The 24,018-nt window shown below is 38.8% G+C and overlaps 1 protein-coding gene across 4 annotated transcripts in view; it reads right to left on the bottom strand.

Moving 5' to 3' along the window:
- Window positions 1-24,018, bottom strand: part of CSNK1A1 (casein kinase 1 alpha 1) — a 37,193-nt gene that overhangs the window by 9,324 nt on the left and 3,851 nt on the right. For 2 of the 4 annotated variants that reach the window (XM_005446643.4, XM_014286227.3), the window contains exons 3-8: window positions 13,264-13,390; window positions 11,447-11,545; window positions 8,958-9,041; window positions 5,488-5,627; window positions 2,098-2,176; window positions 987-1,061 (exon numbers count right to left, since the gene is read on the bottom strand). In XM_005446643.4, coding sequence (XP_005446700.1) covers window positions 987-1,061; window positions 2,098-2,176; window positions 5,488-5,627; window positions 8,958-9,041; window positions 11,447-11,545; window positions 13,264-13,390 — 604 coding nt within the window. The remainder of the gene's footprint in view (window positions 1-986; window positions 1,062-2,097; window positions 2,177-5,487; window positions 5,628-8,957; window positions 9,042-11,446; window positions 11,546-13,263; window positions 13,391-24,018) is intronic. The other 2 variants (XM_005446645.4, XM_014286229.3) reach the window with 1 other exon arrangement.

Below are 24,018 nucleotides of genomic sequence, written 5' to 3'. Positions count from 1 at the left end.
ATTTAGAGCACTTAATTCATCCTAATTAAACCTAGTTCTTATTAACTAGGTCTCTGAAATTAGTAGTAATTGTCTCAAAATTTCTACTCATGGTTCCTTGATAATCTACTTGAGCATACTAGAGGCAAGGTCAGTTACCACTATTAAATGTGAAAACTTAAACCATGAACACCTCCTTCAAAGATTCCCTGCTTTACATATTTATACATTTAATGCTATATATTAAAGCTTACATGTAAAGTAGGTAATAGCATACAGCACAGTGCTGTACTACAAGAAAGAAAACACGGGGTGTAACAGTTCAGCAGTTTGTCAGATGCTATCAGACTACAAGGGCACATAAATGTGCACGACTAGAAAGTACAATCCTTGGTGCTGCTGTTTGATGTGCAGAAACTACCATGTGTTCTCAAGGATCTTTGTTAACAAGCATGGGGCTGCTGCAGTTCAAGGGAAATTTTAAGACCCAAAGGATAGCACTGGAAAAACATCATGCTGCAACATGGCTTTAAAGACCACCTGACATCCAACTCCACTACAGCCTCTACAAGGCAATATCAACGATCCTGAAGTGGCAGAAGCAAGTATATACTGGCAAGCTACACAGCTCTACCTTGGTTTTATTTATCCAAGAGGGCACACACAGAACTTTCACTGTGGAAGTTGAGGGTGAGACTTGTTCCTTTCTTAAGAGAGCTGGAGAACTCGCTCAACTGACAAGTCACCAAGAACTGGAACAATGATGGCATGAACTATGCTAAGAAATAGCAGCAAATGCCTGGCCTGTTACACACGTTCACAGCCCTGCTGCACGGGCAAACACAAAGTACCCATGACTGCCAGAGAAGTATTATTCAGCAGCAAACACCATCTGAGACTAATATATTGGCTCTAGTTTAAAAAAAAACAACCAAAACAAAACCACAACCAGAACACTAAGAAAAGAACTTCCATTTCATAGCATGACATCATTTTGAAACTCTTACCTTACACAAAACCTCAACAGGAGTGGACATTTTCTTTTCACTAATCTTTTCATACTTTTGCTTCTTTGTTGCAGCCTGTGGAACATGGAGGTCACAATATAAGAGATACTGTGCAACACTGGATTAACAAGGACAGTAGCAAAAAAAATAAAAAAAAAAGACGAAAATCCTTTGGTCAACCGTAAGTATTTTATGTGAAATCTCCAAGTCCCACACACTTATTGCAAAGAGAATGAAGGTCAATCTGGTATTAAGATTTGGACACAGTTTAATACCATTTGTCGCAGTCTAATGCTTCCATCACATGGCACAGCTCGTGTAGTTCTAGCTGCTGCTTTTGTCCATTAAATAGACCAGACTTGCATTTACATTTGCCAAAGTTGTATTAATTCCCACTCAGCACCCCATTCAAGGGCTGCCTGCGTGTTTCAGTAAGCAGCCATTACATTCATTTGCAGCTGAAGAGCTCTAGTTTCACAAGCTGCTTGCCTTTTTAGAAAACTTGCAGCTGCAACACTATTTAGTTACACAACTCTAACATGGAGGAAGAAAACCAATTAAAACATGAAAACAAATTACTAAAGTCCATGTAACAGAAATAAGAAGTACTTGCCGTGCCTGTACTTGGCTACCACACATGAACATACTTGAAAAGTCTGTTGCAGCTAGTCATTATTCAGTCATGCCATAAACTGGACTAAGATACCAATAAAGCTGGACTTGCTAGCTGAGAGATTATTTCCATGCTCTCTACAGCAATTCAAAAAGCCACTAACAATGTTATTTTCTACTCTTCCCAAAAAGGGCCTCAGCCTACAACAGGACAATAATAATTTGCAAAGATGACGTAAGTTATTGTTTAGCATAAAATTTAAGGCAGTCGAACAATACACATTTTGCCTGCTACACGAGAAGCAGAAAGAACCTTTCTTCTAGCTTCTATAAATATCATGCCTTGGGAAAAGCTGCTTTGTAGAACTGAAGGTAAACATTATATAAAACCACCTATCCAGACCAGCAGGCAGAAGCATGATACCCAAACATGGAAAAAAAAAAAAAAAAAAAAAAAAAGGGAGAAGAGTAGGGGGGAAAAAAAGGCAACATAACCTACCTTCAGTCCTTGCCAAGGCAGACTGGTTCTGTTAAAGTACATCAATACATAGCCTAAAGATTCCATGTCATCCCGACGACTGAAGAAAACAACAACACAATGAATTACAAATTTTGCCTTTCATACTTTATTCCAAGCAGAGCAAGCATTCCAAAATTTACAAAAAATAATAATAATTAAAGAATAAAACCTAAGCTTTGGTGCAAAGGAAGGTATCTTTCTAACACAGTTAAGACATCTAGGTGTTCAGAATTCCACTAGCAGGCATGTAAAAACTCTTCAGAAGCAGGAAGGCGATCCTAATCATTTTTCAGGCAAGGAATAGTCAGTAGGTATTTGTGTGTAGTAAGTTTCCATCTGCAACTACATTATAATTTGGGAAACATAAACACTTCGGAACATAAGAAATGAAACTTTAAATAAATGTCCTTCCCATTTAATTAAGTAGCTTGGATAGAAACTAAAGTTTTACCTGTAGGAACCATGGTATGCATTTTAAGAGATAAATGACATTAGCCTTAACTTCATTGGAAGATTTTTCCCTGAACCTTGCCTCAGTCTAGGAGCGATACCGAACATTTAGCCCCAGAAGGGTGTAATTCCTTTCTTCACTTCTGTTAAGAGACCCTGAATTATCTCTGTGATTTTTAACAGACAAGCAATATTTAGAAAGGTGCATGCATCAATCCGAGGTGCCTCTGCTTTCTTCCCACAAGAAGTCTGTTTTAAGACAGCTACAGAACTCCAAAGTTATCCATCCACAGACTTCACTGAGAATTTGCACGCAAACTCTCATCTAAAAGGCTTCAAATGTTTTCTGTACTGCATATGCTCCAGATCCACACTTCAGCCACACGAACGCCATCATACTTTGCTACACAGCTTTCATGATTACTAAGCCTAGTACAGTTCACTGAAATGGAAAAAATGCTCCATGATTTTTTTCCTCTTGGCAAAGCTGCCTCTTCCCAGCTGTGGTAGAATCAAATTTTTCCTCTGACTGCCTCTCTGCAGCTGACATCTATTTAAGACAGAGAAATAACTTATTTTTCTCCTCCCAGTTCCCTTATCAAGAGAACCTGACAGGTATTGCTGCTGCTTTGCCAGCCAGCCAGATCTGCAAGAAAAGCATTTAAATGGCAGCAGGAAAGATGACACACCTACTACCCCCACAAGGAAGCAAAAGGCTGAGAGCAGTATTGCAAACAGCATTATATATACGAGTGAGGGTAAAACAGCTCCCTTGAAGGGAGAACAAACAATTTGTAAGAACTCTGACAAATCTACCTCCAGATCTTGGTATGAGAGGAAGGAAGTCTTAGGTGATGTTTTGTATTATAGCCAGCCCAATATAACCACTAATAATCACCAGAATGGTCTACCCATCACCTTCTCAACTCATGTTCCAGCTCTCTGACCCTTTGAAGAACCAGTTCAGAGAGCTATCCCAGAAGAAAATCAGCTTGCCTCCCCTAAATAATTTCGCCACAAGGCCAAAAAAGCACTATCTGTGCCCAGGGGCCAGGAAAGAGATAACTGGTTCACTCCTCTTGACAGCAGCTAGCTCTGAGGTCATCTCAGCTATAACGTGAAAACACAGCCAAAGACAGAGGGATGAAAAATGATACAAAGACCATAAACTCCAACCTGCAAAACCTGCTAATTCTATCAGAATTGCAGATCTTAATCATCAACAGAATTCACTGAACCAGTATCAGGCCATGATATAAAATTACATTTTCTGAGAAGGCAGTGGTAAATTCAGAAGTAAGAAAGGGACTAATAGTTTCCATCCCAAATCCAGTTCATTGTTTAAATGTTTAATTTCATTATTTTGTATTAGGAAACACTGTAGTTCTGTAAAATCTGTAATGAATACATTACATGTGAGCATATACTGATCCAAAGTGATTTCCAAGATTTGAAAAACAGGACAATACCCTCCATTACTAAAACAAGAAATGGGTAACATTCCAAACAGCTCCTTGAGAACAGCTGTCATTACATGTAGGCAAACGTGTTCTGTAACAGAAGTACAGTACTAACAGTTGAAATATTCTGCCATCAGCTTCAGGACTGAATTCTCTTGATTACAGGAACATATTATTTGTTTGCCTCACTGTTGGCTTGATTTAGGCAGTTTAATAGCTTCCAGCATGCACCAAGCTACATTTCTAATTATTTTAGAATTCCCAGTACCAGCAGAGATGGCACAAGACCTCCAAGTAAATTCAAAAGCTGGAGCCCTTTGCAGCTCCCTCCCTTCGTTGTAAGGTGCTAGCACAGCTATTCTCTTGCAAGAATGGCTTGGGCTCTACAAAATGTACTTACTTCAGAAACGATACCCATCATTTACCCTACTTGACCCACATGTCAAGTAGGCTTACATAATGATACTGACACACAATAATATACACTTAAGGAACCTTAAGGAAATTAAAGAGGAAGAAACATGGAACATTTTAAAGCACTAAATGTTTGTAAGTTACATGTTCTGTTGAAGTCAACCACTAGAAATTCTGTCATTCCCATCTTGATTAAATTGAAGGTCAGAGGCACAGACATTCACGGAAGTTTTAACTATGTCTACGTGACCTCAGCATCATGTGGTAAAGCCACATTACACTTACACATTACAATATCTAGGCATAAAGGTAAGGAAGAGAAGAGAGGCATCACTTCGTATCTCATGAACACCTAAAATACACTTCCAAACAACCCGAAGTGCAATCTCCACTGGACCACTGCCAAGATACTGTAGTAGCAATATGCTTTTGATCCAGGTGATAAAAATGTGTTTTTTGATTAAGCAAAGCTCAAACATATAAACACACACACGTGTACATATATACATAAGAGCCACAACTGGCTGCATATACCGGAAATCAAAATACAGTGCAAGTGGAGTAGAAGATCTTTAAGTCTTGCTTGCAGGCAAAAGGATAAACAATAGTTTATTGTTGAAGGGAGACTGAGATAACAGGACACAGACACCAGCTTTAGAATACCCTTTCTGGCTACAGAACTGCATCTCAAGCCAGTCAGCAGTGGCATCAACAAGTACCAACACAATCAAGAAGTGCACCATTTTATTTGTGAACATCCTCTTGACAGATCCACATGAAAGTATAGCTTATCCTTTAAAAAAAACCCTAAACCAACAGTATACAGAACATCCACCTCATGCTTGCAAGACTTAAAGACTTTCCAAGAAGCAAATAAGGTACTTGGATTTTTCCACCTACCCTTTCATAGGCAGCGAAAAAGAAAAGCACTTGCAAAGGTATATATACACTTATTCATACAAAATTAGTTCAGACACCTCAGAAGCTTACAAATAAGATCAACCTGCAGCCTCCAAAAGCACAGCAGTAATCTCCTTGAACTCACCTCTGCTCAATGCCAAGATGTGCATTGATACTGGCATATCGAGCTGTGCCAGTGAGATTTTTGTCTTCTCTGTATGGTATGTGTTGCCTTGTCCTGTTGTCCCGGTACTTTTTGGCCAAACCAAAGTCAATAAGGAATAACTTAAAGAAAAATGAAAATAGATTATATTCCTATACAATACAAGGAATCCCCAACCTCTTTCACTAGGCATTAACTACATTTTGAGACATCCACACAATGTAACAGCCTACAGTTAAGAGAAAGCAGTAACAATGCAGAGTCACAACTAGCTTTAACTAGCCAGTTAAAAAACTTAATAGTTAATTAGTTCAAGCCTTTTCTCAATCCAGTAGAATAGATTAGATCGTGCTACTCAGCATCTGTATCTTAGTTCTCCAACTATTTTATGTTACTGTTGCAGTTTGTATCACATTAGCTCAGTAACTACAGTGCACAATTTAGGAAGGAAACTAACATGTGCAAAGGCACACTTCACAAAAACCCACTCACACTAAAGCAGTTTACACATACAGATAGCTAACGGCAGCTCAGCAGCTTAATGCAAATGATATACATTCTGTATTCTTCTCTCTGTCTCAAAGAACACTGGCCATTCTGCAGAGCAGAAGGCCAAAACCTTTGACAGCAAACAAGACATCTTGCATTCAATCATATGCTCATTTTAAGACTACCAGAACGCTACTCACAGCAGCATGACACACTTGCTGATGATATTAATACAGCCAGGAAGCTAGAGCCTAGTACATGGAATCCAATTTAGGTTTCTAATAACCCAGCTTGCCCAATGATTTGGTATTTAGCAACAACTGAGCGCGTGCTAATTAGCGTGCTAACAGCCAGCCTATCTACAAAGGTTAATACAGACTGTACCTTCTTGTGACAAGATTTCAGGACTAGGCAAAAAAAGCTGAGGCAGAAGTACGTAAGGAACATTGCAGATTCTAGTAATCAGTCTTGAAGCTACAAATCATCAGGCTGAGCTCCGGATTCCACTGCTGGATTAATGCTACAGGATCAGGGACTACAACCCCCCCAGATTAATGAATACTGCAGAGTAACTTGGGTGGGGGAATGATATGATGGAAAGAAGACGCAAGGTTCAAGAAACTCTCAGTAAAAAACCTATTCGGTATCACCTTGAAGGAGAGTCCAGAACAGAAGATGCAGCTTTAAATGCAACCAAGTACCAGAGACTGATACGCAGGTATACCTGCATGCAAGACTGAAATAAAGGATCACTCTGGCACACTGGAAGTGCTGTGAATTATAAAGTGACACTTGACACAGAAGTATCACAGATGCTGAAAGAGTGAAAATTTCTGAATTGCATAGTAGGTATGTTTTAGAATTCTGACTGAGTATTTTCCAACTATAGCAGTCTATACAGGAAAAAACAAAGCTAAAAACTTAAACTACTGATGTTGGAGCAGAAAACCTTGAGTGGAAGTCTTGCCATGATTTATTCGCAACCACAAAGCAAAGTGGTTCTATATTTGATGTTCTAGTGAAAGTCACCCTTGGAAGCCCAGAATGCTTTGAGCAAGAGTATGTAAACCCCAGTTTAAGTCAACTACACTGGCCAGACAGTTCAGGAAAGTGAGGGTCTTTGGTGCACCCACCACAGCTACCACTAGAGGTAGTTTCTAACTTATTGGTAGTTGGAGGGCATGTCTGTGCACTAAATTGGCCATTTTGATACTAAACTCCTAAAGCAGATAGTATAAAGCTTCTATGTGATTACTATACTGCAAATGCAACTTCCCTAGAAGCAAAGCCTAAGATCAAATGCAATCCCTTATTTTCTGATTAAAGCTTTCTGATCTGATGACAGCCTCCAATGTGTATTTCTCAACAGCTACTTTTGCAGGGCCTTTGCCCATTAGTTTAAACAAAATACTATGCCCTGAAGAAGGAAAACCAAACACTATACACATCAGTCAAAATTTTTACTGCACATTTGGTTACAAACACTTCAAACAATTCAAAGTCTTTGCATGCTTTCTGTAATCCTGGGGATCTTGCCATTGATTAATGGTATGAAGGGACAAAGTCACAGTTCATGAATCAAAATAGTTAACACAGGAAGTGTGCTTCTAATACATAAATAGCTGGCATCTAGCCCTGTTTAGCACACACAGGGTAAGACTATTTTCTTCAGAAGAGTTACAGAAGTAATGATATTCCGACTCTTCCACAGCTACTATGACCTCTCTATATGAGACCTGAACAAGGTAATTCTGCATTGTCTCAAGATGTATGGGTAGAACCTCTTAAAAAAAAAAAGAATACAGCAACGAAGACCTGTTTTATGCTAGTCTAGTAACTGGATATTATTTTACAACACTTGATTTATCTGGGGAAGTTTCATCTGTTCCCTAGCTTGAGCTCATTTTGTATTTCTCACTCTAGATGGGTGGAAGACAAAGGAGTAAGTCCATCTTGCAAAGCACGAAGTTGGAAGATACAGCCCGATTTGGATGAGCACAGAACGTACTGATGCCAGCCAGCAGGAACACAGACAATCCCACATATAACCTCATACCACCTTAATTCTGTTTGTTGCACAACCACCAGGAAACTGGATAAGTAGGGCAAGATTTTTGCCAAGAGCAACTAGAGAAGTAGATCAAGATCTGTGCCTCAACAGATAAGAAAGTTTCAGAAGCAGACAACAGAAACCTGTCAGCTTGCATACAGCAGCTAGCTGCCTGGGACTTAACACATGAAGACTATCATTGTGGAAAGCTACGGTCTGATTCTATGGCCCAACTCCTGAGCTATGATTCATATTCAGCAATTTCCAGCTGTCCTGCTATGAACTGGCATATGCCTTCATTTCTCTCCAATTCATCTCTTCTTAAAGTCAGGAGTACTACATTTAACACTACAAGATAAGCGCATGCTTCTCCAAGACAAGAGCTAGCTGGAGTCCTTTCATTTTATAAGCACAATGAATGAAAACAGGAGAGTCCTCATTACACATTTGGAAAGATTTTGAATAAAAACTGCAAGGGAAGGAGCCTGGCTGAAGCGATAAAGAACTTCACGTGCATTCAAATACACTGCTGGAATCCTACAGGAAGGCAAGCAGACAGCCCTACACAGAAGCCCTGCTACTTCACTTCAGTGGCATATCTATCCTTCAACACATTCAATATATTGCCTTTAAGTCTTAAAGGACAAAAATAAAACCTGCTTCTGCATCTGAAAGAAATCACGTACATTTAGCCCTTTTTAATATCAAGTTTAGAAATAATTCCACAATTTAAACAAGCGCCACAGGGAAACATCTTAGTAATGTTACATGTTTGCCAAGTATGTCTGAATAATGCCAACATAAGAGGTGCTTTTGCAAGGTCTACATTCTCCAGGAAAGAAAAAAAACAAAACAAAACAAAAATAAAGCACATGAATTTGGGGTTGAGGTTGGAATAGGAGACAGTTCAGACCTGGTTTAATCCTGAGAAAGATGGGTCCTGAGAAGTACTAACAGTCATGCTTCTTTTCCTCTTCCCCACTGGAGATTCTAAACACTGAACAAACAATAGAGGGTGGCAGTGCATCAAACAGTATTGCTTACATTGCAACAATGGCCGGCGCAGACAGGCAACACCGAGGCGTTCGAGAAAGAACAGGGTAGCCAAATGCCATCCTTCTTCCACCAAGCACTGTAGTTTTCAAAAAATTATGTATGTTTGTATTTTTAGTTTTTATTTTAGGTTTTTTTTTCCAAGGAGAAAATTTGAAAGATGTGGTAAGGTAAATTTCAAACTGTGAGCCGCTCCAAAATGGCACTGCCTTGACCAGGGATAGCAATGGTGACATTTGGCTCTATTAAAAAAGGAAATCGAAGTTTTGCTTACAGAAGCATCCTTTAGTTCCACAAACTGCCCTTCCCCCAAAAGACATTTAGAAAAAGTAAATCTTCAGTAAGGAAGAGGTAGAAGGCATTTAGTCACCTTAAAGTTTACTTTCATAAGCATGCAGGGCTTATTTCTAGCAGAGCTGAAAATTCATCTTTTAAGGTGGGAGCAAAGTTTCTCCCAATCACCAAATCAAAATTTGAAAAAAATTAATTTAACTTTTTGAAAAATATAACTGACAGGAAGCTACTGGAACAAGATTACCATGCTATTCTAGTTTTTGTGGCTGATTTTCTTTAAACTGTGTACAGTAATCTCTAAAAAACCCAGAAATACACTTATAAAAAGAAACAAAGTAAATACTGCACAATGACAAGTGCTCCCTAGATAAAGCACTTGATTCTAAACGGAAGCAACCAAATCCTCACCTTGCTCATGTAAATCTATCAATTTGAACTTCCCTTCAAGAATTACCTCCCTAACATCTACCACCATGCAACAGTAACAAAGCCCCTGCCCACAGCGTTTACCACCATATCATTGTGTGGTTCCCTAACTAGTCTACTAATAGAAAAAAATATAATGGTTTACAGGCAATTTTGTTTTTTATTTCAGCTGATGCAAATCTAATGTGTTCCTCCACTAAAGTAAGCACAACAGCAATTTCTAGGCCATTAATCCACATCAAGATGAAACGGAGTGCAGCAATGCCAACCTAGCATGACTGTGCAAAAGTATAGAAAAATGGCCCAAAAAGAACTGGAAATCAGAAACTAAAATTAGGGGAAAAAAAACCCTGAAGTTTAAGTTATACTCTAAGTCATGCCAGAAAATTAAGTAGCCTAACTGCTCTATACAGCAGAGAAAAATAGAGCTCTACAGAGTTAAAAGTATGAAACTTGGGAACAAGCAAAGTTTAACAGCAACAGGATTACATAAAGACTGTCTTTCAGCTGGACTTACAAGCTTTTCCAACAATGGTTGTATCTAAACATTCAGTGCACTGCACCTCTTCAGACAAGAGCTGTTATCTCATGTTACTCAAGCTTTCCCCTTCTAATGTTCATGGCCCTGAAGTTGGCATTCATACAGGCAAACAAAGGTAAACATTTTAAATACTAGTAGTGCCTAAAGAGATGAGACAATCTCAGATGGCATATAGAGAAGTGGGAATCTTGCTTCCAATAAACAGCTTGATCACGTACATTTGTCCTGAAGTTAATTTCTATTAAGTAGCATGCTTAATGCATTGCCAATGCTGCCTGTCTGCCCGAGCTCGACATACAAATTGCAGGATTAAGCACATTTCACTCCCGAGAACTAAAAATAAAATAGTGTTTTCTTCTATATAAGGTTTTCAACAGGAAACATGCACTTCTGACTACGTTTACCCATCCAAACAAGTGCAACAACCTCAGCCCACCCACCCCCCCGCCTTTTTTTTTCCCCCCACAAAGTAAATTGAGAGCAGTTTTTTTCTTGTACAACATATTCAGGTACTCTACAACTTAACAGTTTTCCATCAATATATTTGCATAATTTCATTTATTTATAAAGGCAACTGATCTACATGTTGGCTATTAGTCATATCCACAATTCTGATGGCTGAAGAGTTCTCTTTACCAGTCTGTCACTGCAGGATTTAATGCCCTGATGACTGGTAGGTCAGGAGCTCCCACGTTGGCACAAGTTCTTTTCAACCCAGGAAGTCAGCCCCAAAGCCAAAGACAAGACTTGACTTTATCATTGAGGGAAAAAAAACGCTATTACAATAGTCATTTCTATAATGAAACTCCATCATTGAGAAAAGTAGCTAAGTATTCTCTAGGGTTAGTTTATGATCTTGTTGCAATCATCTTGCAATCAAATGCATCTCACAGGGTGGGTCAGAGACCCACATGTGTATGCCACTGCATTTAGAAGCAGACACTGAGAAACCCAAGTTCTCATATCAAAGCACGGTTTAGCATCAAAAACAGCAGTTTTAGCAATGAGTTTCAAGAAGGTTGTGCATCTTGAATCAACTAACATAGCCATTTCCTTTGGATCTTTTAAACAAACAGCATTAGACTAACCTTATTACAGTGACGCCCAATACCCATTAGGAAGTTATCTGGTTTAATGTCTCTGTGTATAAAATTCTTTGTGTGCACATATTCAATTCTACTGATCATCTGTAAAAAAACAGCAACAACAAAACAGGTAAAATTTCAATGAGAGCAATACAATTCACTTAAACCTTCAATGAAAATACGAATTTTTAGTTTTACCTTCCTGGGGACCTTAAGTTTATGTATTTGCTTAATGAAAACCAAGTCTTTTTTTTATCCTGTTCAAATAAATGTATCTTTCTTACATGTTAAGACTCCATAATCTTGGTCAGGAAATGGCAGATTAAATACCTGAAACAACTTCCCAGACATTCAAGTTGATGTTCTAACTATAGTGTCCCATTAGAGAGCAATTTCTTTTTTCTTACTTCAAACAAAGGTTTTCTATACTTACCACAAGACAATTTTAAAGCTCCCTCCCTCCCCTGTCCCAGTTATTTATTTATCATCAAGCATCACTTGTCCAGGTAACAGTTTTCACAGAGCAAGGAACAACTTGATTGTGGCCCATACTGTCATGTCTAGGGTACTGTGATCTAGGAATAACAGTCAGCAGTGAAGATGCAGAGAAACTGTGGCACATCTGTATCATCATATACAATCATGTGATTTCCTGTGCATGAGATCACAGCACACGCATTTACGTGGTACAGCTTTCCAGATACTAAGACACTCTTCATGCAGTCTTTAGTGCATTGAATTGTTACAACATCATACCCTTGACAGCTGTTCTACTGGATTATGCCCTAAAAACCATTTCCGTGCACTGATATCCTAATTAGAGTTCATCATCCAAAGGAATACTGCAAGAAAAACCATACGGATTCCCTGGAGATGCTCTAACACCCAGACTTTAGCTAACTGAGCAGGCAAATGGCTCTCTAAAGCAACCGTACCATTCACTTAAGGCAGCTGAGAACAGGGACAGCTGACCTCATATCCACACAAATGCCGTGAGCTTCCTTGGCCAAGAGCCTGGGATTCTACAAGCATCTGGCTAAGTGACAACTTGGTACTAACATCAATTACATAACATCAGATGAAATTTAAACTACCATTGAAAATTCAACTCAAGAAACCCTCACTGCCTTTCAAGTAGCTGAAGATAGCACAATCAAGCTATTCATTAAATAGCAAGAAATAAATATGGCTGGCTATTTCAAACGCTGTACTCTCATGACCACATTGAAAAAAATATCAATTGCTAGAAAAAGATTTAACAGCCCTCAATTTTAGAGGCCTTGACTAAGTTGGAGATAAGAGTGGCACCTCCACTAACAACTTTAAGGACTGTCTTTAAGTACTGCATCAATCAAAACAGTATTTATTAACTCATGGTCTGGTACTAGAAATTGCAGGAGGTTGTGAACGCATTGTGACGTTCATTAAGAACAGACCCACAGACTTGCATGTTGCCCACCCGTCACTGCAGCTGGCCACCATACAACAGGTTTCTATTGAATCAGACCAACCGTAACTGGAGACGGCTTCAGACCTTACAGCACCCCTATGGCTGATACTGAGAATGAATCCATCCATATTATTGTCAATACATTAAAGTTGCCCTCGTCAGATGTGCAACATCAAGGAGCTGGTATCTGTGCTGCCCTCCCACCACAGGCCTACATTCAGTCTGTATGTCACAGCACAAAGAAGCCACCATTCATTCCTTTATAGGTCAAGTGTTCACTTAGCTACATACAACACCATTATTTAACCCACTTAAAAAGAACCAAATATGTCAAGGTTTTTAACTTTCTCACAATAAGATTTGTACATACCTGGTCTGCTAACATAAGTACTGTTTTCATTGTAAACCTGCGGGAACAGAAGTTGAATAGGTCTTCGAGGCTGGGACCAAGAAGATCCATAACTAGAACATTGTAGTCCTTTTCTTGACCATACCACCTGCAACAAAGGAAATTCATTATTCAGATTAGCAGGAACCCTAATGCAGCCCAGGACTGAGTACAACCTCAATAAGTTTGCAGATGACACCAAGTTGGGCAGGAGCGTTGATCTGCTGGAGGGCAGGAGGCTCTGCAGAGGGAACTTCCCAGTGGGAAAGGGCCTGGGGGTGCTGGCTGATGGCCAGCTGAACATGAGCCAGCAGTGTGCCCAGGTGGCCAAAGTAGCCAACAGCATCCTGGCTTGTATCCAAAATAGTGTGGCCACCAGGACAGGAGCAGTGATCATCCCCCCAGCACGGGCCCAAATCCGAGCACAAGACAGACACGGAGGTGCTGAGGTGTGTCCAGAGATGGGCAATGGAGCTGAGGAATGGGCTGGAGCACAAGTCCTGTGAGATGCAGCTGAAGGTACTGGGGTTATTTAGTCTGGAGAAAAGGAGGCTCACGGGGAACTTTATTGCTCTCTACAGCTACCCGACAGGAGGCTGTAGGCAGGTGGGGGTCAGTCTCTTTTCCCAAGTAACAAGCAATAGCACAAGAAGAAACAGCCTCAAGTTGAGCCAGGGAAGGTTAGACTGGGTATTAGGAAAAATTTCTTCACTGAGAGGGTAGTCAATCATTGGACCAGGCTGCCCAGGGAGGTGGTGGAATCATCACCCCTGGAAGTATTTAAAAAACACATAGGTGTGGTGCTTTGGTGCTTAGGGACATGGTTTAGTGGTTGACTTTGCAGTGCTAGGTGAACAGTTGGACTTCATGACCTTAAAGGTCTTTTCCAAACTAAATGGTTCTATACCACTAGCCCTCTTGGCTGCAAGGGCACATTGCCGACTAATGTTTAATCTTGAAAGCTAACCAAAAACTATAGTGTCTAATTTTTCCTGGAAACGAAGTCTGAGGACAGAACAGAATACAGAAGTGGCAAGTGTGTGTATAAATTTTCCCTTAATTTTCCCTTAATAGGGAACACTACTGTACTTCAGCAGCAACTGAAATGACAAACGCCAAAATGAAAATGCAATCAAAGCAGAACATCAATATACTGAGGTGCATGTACCAAGCCTGATGTGAAACTCATCTGCAGAACACCTTACGGTCTCATCATTTCCTGCATTATTTAACTTCACATAAACATATTTACATGCTTTAGACTTTGTTTTTAGGTATGACTTCTCTGCAACAGACAAAAGCAGCCTGTGCAGTTAGCTCATATACTGCCTTGCTTCATTTATCCAAATTTAAACAAACAGCAATCACATTCTACTGTCCTACCAAGTAGAAGATAAACGACTCTTTACCAGGTTTTCAACATAATGAAGAGAGAATCACTTAAGTGTCATAGAAGTAAAAATACAAATTTAGCAAAATATCAATTGCAACCAAACACTGAAACCCACCTGTAAGTATCAGATATATCAATTCGGGGCAAAACCCCCAAATGTTACCACTGCTGTGAGAACAAGCAGGAGGCCTCCCATGCATATTTTTCTTTCCAATCCATGTCTAGCATTTCCATCATAGTATTACTTTATGTATCCCTAACTGGGGGATAGTATTTCCCCACCTAAGCTGTCTGAGAAGACCTGGAGTCGCACCTTTCATTTCTGCAAATCTCGGCTGGGAATTTCCATACTTTAAACAGACACTGAAAGACAGAACCTGAACATTCTTCTCTACAGTCCTTCTGGACATTCCAGATCCCTTCAGTTAAGCAAGAGCTGTGTGAAAATCTGTTTATGAAGCTCTGCTGAGTACTGCTACATCACTGGAAAGATTCACACCTTGTCAAGCAAAGGGCTGCACTGTGCCTTTGCTAGGCACCTAGTCCTTATGGCAGGGACCTAGTACCAGGTGTCAAGGGATAAGGCACTGACCAACTCCCTCCTGGAGATTCCTAAGTTTCCAACAACAGTGATGCACAAGATATACCAACAACATACCCCATAATAAGAGTATGTACATAAAAAAAATTAAAAAAATCAAAATTCAGCTCAAACACAGTGGTAGCTTGGGCTTAAAAGATCTATATAGACATTTTATTTCCACTTTAGGCAATGACTCCAGGAGACTAATGCATAGTTGTCTGGAAAATAGTTACTACTGATAAAGCTGACAAATTCCTTGGTACTCACAGGATTCCAAGCTTAGCCAGGATAGCAAAATAAAATGTTTACAAAATCACAGAGAAAAGATTCTATATTTGGATATGTTTCAGTAACCACTGGCCTGTACCTTCCTACTGTCAGGATTCTAGCAGAAACTATGCACTTTGTAATGCATTGTTATAAATTTGATGAAAGTTATAGATGAGCTATGGATCGTATTGTTTTACAGATCAGTCTAGTACCTTTAGTCACTCCCTGCATCAAGAGGGGATGCAGAAAATACGTATTTTTAAAGCAGTCATTCAAATGAAACATCAAAAGTTTTCCTCCATCATGTCAATGACCATACCAATACTATAAGCACTATTTTTATCAGTTTCTGCCTTCTAAAAATTCATTGAATATACTATGATGTACAAAAATACCCCCAATTTACAAGTGACTCAACTAGGAAAGCATGCTGATGGTATTATTTGATAAAGTCTAATTTATGAAAAGGTTAATATCCACACTGCAACCTGACGCCAACTCATGAAACACGCATTTTGAGAAGACCTGTCTAGCCAGGCCCTTTTAAGGAGTGATCAGAAGCTAGTTTCAATTGCAAGAGCAATCAATAAAAGTATTTAAAAAATGCTACACAGAGATGGAGAAGTAGTAAAAATGAGATGCTGTTCAGATGCTGAGTGTAATTGTTCAGTACAGTAATGGTTCAGTGCCCAAGAGACTGCAGTATAAGGAAAAAGGATCAAAGATCAGTCTTCAACTGAGCTAAGAAAATTTAGTTACAGCATCACAGAAAAAGTGAAGCTGATGAAAAGGAAGCTTTTTAAAATGTAGCTCCCAAGGCAGGCATCTGGTTCCTCTATAGGGATCTCTCTGCTTAGTAAGTGCAGTAATTCAGGTTGATTGCACAACCTCCATTTGGCCTACTTCTACATATGCACAAGAAAATTTTAATCTCCTGACCATTTTGCACTGGTGGAAAGCAGGATCAGTTCTGCAAGACAAAAATAAGATGGGACCTCTTCACATTTCATTTTCATGCCTACCTGCATATAATTTCTCACAGAAGGTTGCCGCATCCATTTCACTACTGAAAACTAAAACTTCTGCTAGGGTACTGGAGTAACTTGTGCTTTATTTACTTTGCTAACACTGCAAGTAAGTTTTCATTTCCCTTGGAATGTTTCCAAGGAAAACAGGATTAAGTAGTAAGGCTACATCATGTCCACTCAAAGTCTAGTAGCTGCTACTACTGGCATCTCCGAGGAAAAGTGCTGGAAGTCATGGCTCTTCTCAGGAAACCTTGAGTATTATGATAGGTAAGAGCTTGGCAAATACTCCTTACTCCCATATTTGCATATCAATATAAAATGGCATATAAGAACATGTTTTGGATGAGCACAAATTCAGAGCACTTTGGACATGCGAGTTTTAACACTACTGGACTAAAGTGCAAAACAGTATGGCAATAATCTGAGCACAATTCTAAAAAAAAACAATTACTGTCTCAAAAAATCTTCAGAAGTTCTAATACTGTATCAGCCATGAAACTTGTAGTGAACTACTGATATGAAGGAATGATCCATACAAAGTCTTGGGCAACTGTTAGGTAACACTAACATCTCTGAGCACAAGCATCCCACATCTGTTAGAGCATCATGGACTTTATTTTAAGCACACTTGGAGTATTCCCTCATACTCAACTTTAGGAAGCAACAGCAGCAACACATTTTAAGCAGGGAAAGTTTTGCAGGGGAGTGGACAGTGGGAACAAGAGATTTAACTACTTGACAGTTCACTTTGGGTAGGTAATAACTCTGCATATAGTTATATATGGTGTATTATTTCAAAAAGAAAAATTACTGACTAGAAAAACTCATTATTTCTCCAATTCATTTTCACTGTGCTGTATGTCCCTACTAGGACATATTTCTTAAATAGACAATTTTGATAGCACAGGTCCACTTACACCTACTCATGCCAAAAAGCCCACACAAAGTACAGATTATTATCAGCTTTCCTGAAGAATAGCAGTAGATTATCTTATTGAAGACTACACAGAACATTAATGGGACAGTATTATTATGAAGAGTTAAGACTTATCCTTGAATGGATGGCGTAACGCTGTAATACCTGACACAGCTGTTAAGAACCCCAGTCTACATTCATGCCGTAAAGTGTGCCCAAGTTCATGCATGCATGAAAATGCTTTGTCACTCTCCCTTGCCTTATCTGTTTAAAGCTACAGGTAAAACTACTACAGATCAGTTAGAATACAGTAAATACCCTTTATGAAGCTGTCTGTCAAAGCATGGATAAAGATTGAACAGTGACCTTAATATGACTTCAGTGACTAGCCTAATTTGGAAGACCACGATTCACCACATCAAGTTTCCAAATCACGTGGTTTAGCAGCCTGATATATTGCCCCAGTATATGCACTGGGCTGAAATTCTGTAACAGCTTGATTTTCAGTATTTGTAGCTATATGCTGAACAACTAGGTCATATAACACAGGGGTCAAAGTATTTGGTTTCCAAATACTACATAGTAAAGTGGGTATGATGCCAGACCACATGACAAATGAATGCTTACTTGAACTCATGTGGCATGTTTTGTTTTGTTTTTTCATTTCCTTGACTAACCCTGAGACAAACAAGTGAAGTACTGCTGCACATCACTTAGTAACAAATCTAGCACTTAGTAACAAATACCATAGTTATGTCTACCCAAACTTAAAAATTCATTTCTGTTTTTCAGAACTGCATCAAAAAGTGTATGGTGTCTATTTAGCAATTGCATATTTTTTAAATCATGTCAATGAAAAATAAACCTTTGAGAAAATACTTGTTAATAGCTTGTTTTGTGGTTGTTTTTTTTAACTGATAAAATATTTAATTTGGTTATTATAACATTCTCTTCACATCCAGCGTTATCTTTCAAAGAAAGGGTCTGACTAAGGTAGGCCAACTAGCAAAGAGAGGTGGATGAAGGGCTAAAAGAATTCAGACGGGCCATGAAATTACAGTCCCAGTTTCAAATTACTGTACCACTTCAACAATTCTAGCAGACAATCGGTTTCATCCATTACATTACCGTTTTTATCACAACAAGGTAACAAACCCAACACAATTATCAGAGCTGTGTGAGCTGGTCACGTGAGGAATAAAATAAAAGGCTTTGGAAGACTCACAGGGAAAAAATAATCTCAAATTCAGGTCAAGATGAACTAAATTACTAAATAACTGTCAAGAAACCCCAAATCCCATGCATTCTGAAATCATGAAGGCAGTAAAGGCATTGTCACCATTAGTCTAATGGCCTCTCATTTTGTCTACAGCTTACTATATACAAAACCAAAACATCAATCAGCTCAGTGTCACAAGAAACTGTTCCTACTACCAGAGCAATAAGACTATTTTGTTCCAGCTTAATAAAAGCTCTCCTCAATCAACACCTGCTTTGCAAGGCAACCTGTCCTTCACTAAAAGCTTCCGTTAATTCTATCACTGACTATTCCAGTGGAGGATGTGGCAACCTGGAATTACAAACAGAACTGCACAGTCATGCTTTATGAGACAAAAAAATAAAAAATTATCTCCTAGTGTCTCACTGCAAGGAAGTACAATGTTTCTGTAACAAGACTTGAATGAACTCAAACCTTTAGACTTCCTGAAGCCCTTATAGTCAGATAAAAAAAAAAAAAGGCCGATTTTGACTTCTTCAACATTACATACACTTTTGCCACTTTCGTAACTCGTACTAAGTATATGACCCTATGACCCTCAGTGTAGTCCTATGCAATTGTTTCCCAGCACTTGGGCTTTCAAACACTGAATAGAAGAGGTCACATGAGAAAACTGGAGACTGTCAGAACTACAGTGGATTACCAAAACTATTAAAACAATAAGAAATACGGTGAAGCAAGCAAGCTGGAAAGAACTTATGACCCGAATTACCTGAGATCACCTTATTAGTAAGTTTGACAAGTCAGCAGCCACACGACAGTGAATAAATATGCAAGTCTGGAAGGCCTAAAAAAAGGATTCAGACAACCTACAGAAAACCAAATGACACTGAACTGATGAACACTCTGGAACTGCATTCCATTTCTGCAAGCACTAAGTCATTGATACAAAAGTCTCTGAACTAGGCATTAGTCAGATGCTGTGACTAAACAGAAAACACAGACCTCCCTATAATCATATAGCTCTAATATCAGACATCACTGGAAAATAGTAAGTAAACCTAACCAGTAAAAGTACAGGTATTCTACACAGAAACTGCAAAGCAATTTGTATCGATGCTTAAGGTACTGACGTGCAAGCCCTATCACCAACATTCAAGAGAGGAAATCCAAATCAAAACAGGGAGAGAGAAGTGACCTCAACAAAGTTGGGAAGGCGGTGACCTCTGTAATCATGTATTCAAACAGCTCAGGAAGGCAGCTATAGAGTTATGCAACTATTCTTCATAGATATGGGAGGACTGTAATGGGGAGGTTATTAAAAAAACCTCAGAGAAGAAACAACTATGGGCTGGCTGCATATGGGTACAAGGGTTTATCTTTAGGCACAGAAGCATGCTCGCTCTCTCTGTCCAACAACAGAATCATGAGCACTGCTGTGCTAGCCTAGAAAGTTTTAACAGTGCACCTGATTGATTCACAGAAAGAACAGCATGTTGTCCAAAACAGGTGCTGGATTTGGACCAAAGTGGGTTTTTCTGGTCCCATGTTCCAGACTTCTCACGAAAGACATCTCCTGACAAAATGGTGTTTCAGACAAATTGGTAAGTTTATTCTGCTGTAAAAATATACTAATTTGAGCCTTAACAGATACTGAAGCAACACGAATAAGAACGGTAATTTATCATCACAAATTCATGTCTAAATTGACACATTTTATATTTCTAGTTTATCTCCCCTGAAGCTGGAAAATCACTTAACTGTTAGCCAGCTAAGAGTAATATAAATGAACTTAATGTAATATGGCATGACTGATATACTGAAGTGGAATATTTAGCAGGTGTCATCTAACATTAGTTGCCATGGTGAGTATGAATTAGGCCACCCAAGTACTAAATAAAGAAACAGCAATGAACACCCTACGTTATGAAGTTAGATAGACTCTATAAATAAAATTCTGTATCACTTTTTGTACAGTTATGAGAGAAATATGAATATGTGAAGTACACCAGTGCAACTCATCTCCTAAGCAGTAAGGTCATTTCATCAGCTTAGTGTTATGTTGCATACATACTCCCATGTAGTTGTCTTACTGTTTCGCTAGCTGTTTTATGAAGTGCATTAACACCCAAGTCAAGTTTCTTCCGTAAAACCCAGAAGATTCAGTTCAGTCAAGGTAAGCCATTAATCTGCAGTGGGTACAAGAAACGTCGCTGAGGAAGACAAGTGTTTCAGTAGTACCTCTGCTGATCACCTGTTCCATAAGAGAGCAACACTGAACTGAAACGGCATACTTTTGCAGCTGTTTCTGCAAGTGCTGAGCTAAGGCAAGGAGAAAAAAAAAAACAAAATTGAAAAAGTTCAGCTTCATTTGTTTTCAAACTGTGGTCTCTCTTGGATGCTTCTAAGGAGTCCATGAAGACCAATTAAGACAGAAGTTTAGATAGCTGTAAAACATGAAATAGATTTTGTTTAAAGACAATTTCTCAGTAGAAAAATTGTAGGTATTAATTTAAAAGACTAACTTTCAATTTTACTTCGAGACCAGAACAAGAGGCTTCATCTTATCTGCTAGAGTGGTTCTGCCCTTCAGTACGCAGCTTTAAGTAGTAACAGAAGGTTCATTAATAGGAGGTTCTATTGCTAGAACCTTCCTCCTCATTACTTGCAGACCTAAATGAAAGTATCAGTCTTACCAATGAAAAGATGACAGAAAACTTTTCAGACTTTATCTGACTACTAGTTTTGGGTTCAGGCTCTTTGCTGGGCAGGAGGCACCGAGAGGGCTGGGGTTTTGTTTGTGGGTTTTCCGTTTGTTTTTTTTTTAGTGTGGATTGGGGTTTTTTTAATGCTGCAGGGATTTATTGGGAAAACAGTTTAAAATGAACGTCTTTGAGAAGTGTATTTACAGATTTTTATATGCTGCTTAAAGAGATCAAAATTTCAAGCGCTCAAGGAAAAATCTGTTGTGAGAACAACCCTAAGATTACCAAACTTGACCACATTTTTCCATTACACGTATTACTTTGTGAAGATGAATATAGGTAGAGTTTGTTATAAACAGATTATCTAGCAACATGGCAATAACCAACCAGAACAAAAATTGTACATTTTTATAATTTTCTTCTTTTTTTGCCAGAAACTTTACAATATACTTCACTATTTAGAAGATTGCGTAGTGATACATGTGTGGCGATACTGAATTTCTCAGCATCAAAATATTTGGCAAGAACTTACTACATTGAAAAGTTCAGAAGTGTAAGGATTTTCTTTTTCAGTTTGCAAGAGAACGTTGAAAAAAAAAGTGAATCTGGCAGCTTTTGGGTCTTTAACTTACGAACAACTCAATTGAATTATCACCTTGATTAGCCTCACACGCTATACAGTATCTCTTCGGCCTTGCCCACACAAGAACACATGCAGTATCTGTTTCACATTCACTATGCTCTCCCTCTTCCTGCTCTTAAGGAACACTTCCGATACATCACCACTAGCCACAGCTGGTTCCAGCACAGTTGTTTTCCATTTGAAACAAATAATGAAAAAAAAGTCATCCCATGATAATGTCAGAAGAAAAATATGAAGCCCGCTTTTCTTTCAAAATTACATCTGAAAGAGTACCTAAAGGTAACAGTCATAAAGGATACAAACAATAGTTGATAAAACACCATAAACGGCAAAAATCAAGAGTGACTGTCACTGGTAATTCAAATAATCGCTTTTGTCAAGAGTGCTTTAACAGTTACACTATGGACAAAACAACACACAAAAATAACCAGACTGCTGCATTCCTCCAAGCCAGAACCAAGAATCTGGGAATAAAGGTAGATAGTCCAAACTAATAGGATCAGTATCCAGTTAAAAAGATTACAGCTAAAAATGCTTTGTCACTGAAAAAGAGAGAAAAAAGAAAGAGACAGCTGATGGCTGAGAACAATGAGAATAAGCCCAGCAGAATACCACGGACTTTGCATTGTGTCCTAAAGGCAGATCAGATTGTTAAAATGTTAAGCTTGGTTCAAGAGCCTTTTGTGAAAAATGAAGGTAATAATTAAGCAAAATTTGTACATCAAGAACAAGCCACAGCTTAAAAATCTGTAGAGCAAATATTTATATAAGGTTTTGTGAAACTCAAGACAAGTTCAGAAACTTTGCTACTCTTCCAGGAAACAACAATGAGCAGCTAAGTCAAAGATTTGCAAGTCTAAAAGGGTTTAGAATATTCAGAGAATAAATAAAGCCATCCCAGCCTCAATTTTTGCTGTTTTATGTGCAAACAACATGTTCTGTTACAGTGGGAGTACCAACAGCACTTGCTCACCCTCCATGACAAGTAAAGGCTCACAGTTGATCCCACAAAATTAAGTAGTATTAAAAAACTTCTAACTCCAAAGCTGAGATTTTGCTCATTAGCTTCCCTGCAGTCAGCCAGAAAGGCTATCAAATCAAACTTCAAGGCTATGAAAAAAAAAAAAAAGTAATTGCTTGCTTCTAGATAATTTAAGTGACACTCCAGATATGCTATCTTATCATTACAGAGTTCACAATCACATCTAAAGTGCAGAAATCAGTTTTAATAACAGGTGCCCAAAATGAATAAGCAAGCCATACTTCACCTATTATTTCAGCTTTGTGAGTCAAAGAACCACAGCAGACCACTTCAGCAAGGCAAAGCCACGTAATGCAACTTCTAGTAAGCTGACCTTGGCCACTGCATTGCTTAAGTAGATGAAAAAGAGAACAAGTCGTTCATGCTTGAACAACAAACGCAACATTACGCACCTCTGTTTCCCAGAAGCGTTGCACAGATAAAAATGCTATTGAGCCCAGCTTATACAACTGGAAAAGCTCAGAATGATTCCTTAATTTTCTATCAAATGCTCTGTTCATGCTGTTGTTGTTTAAAGGTGTCGCATTACAGAAATTTTAACAAATATATTGAAAGACTTTCCTTCAACTTGATTCATCCTTCTACAGAGCTGAGAAGAGCTTATTCTGACTTGACAGTGTATCATTATAAGACAATAGCAGAACATGTGTTATCAATTACACATGCAAAGTGACCTAAGTACAAAGTCATACATTCTCCCAGCTTCACTGCTGCCAAAAACACATCAGGAAAGCTTGAACTGTCCGAAAGAATATGCACAGTAATTTCACTTTGGTCTTAACTCTTTGCAATCACCTATTCAAAGGCGTATCCTTATTAATCCACCTCAGCGATACACTTTATTTGATAGGCCAGGTCCTCCGCCTTAGACTCTGAGTACCACGTGCGTAGTTCTACAAACATGTACATTCTAACATTTATCGCAAGAACTGTGTTGC

The sequence above is a fragment of the Falco cherrug genome, chromosome 8, assembly GCF_023634085.1.
Source record: "Falco cherrug isolate bFalChe1 chromosome 8, bFalChe1.pri, whole genome shotgun sequence".
NCBI lineage: Eukaryota > Metazoa > Chordata > Aves > Falconiformes > Falconidae > Falco > Falco cherrug.
This window is presented reverse-complemented; position numbering and strand designations above follow the sequence as displayed.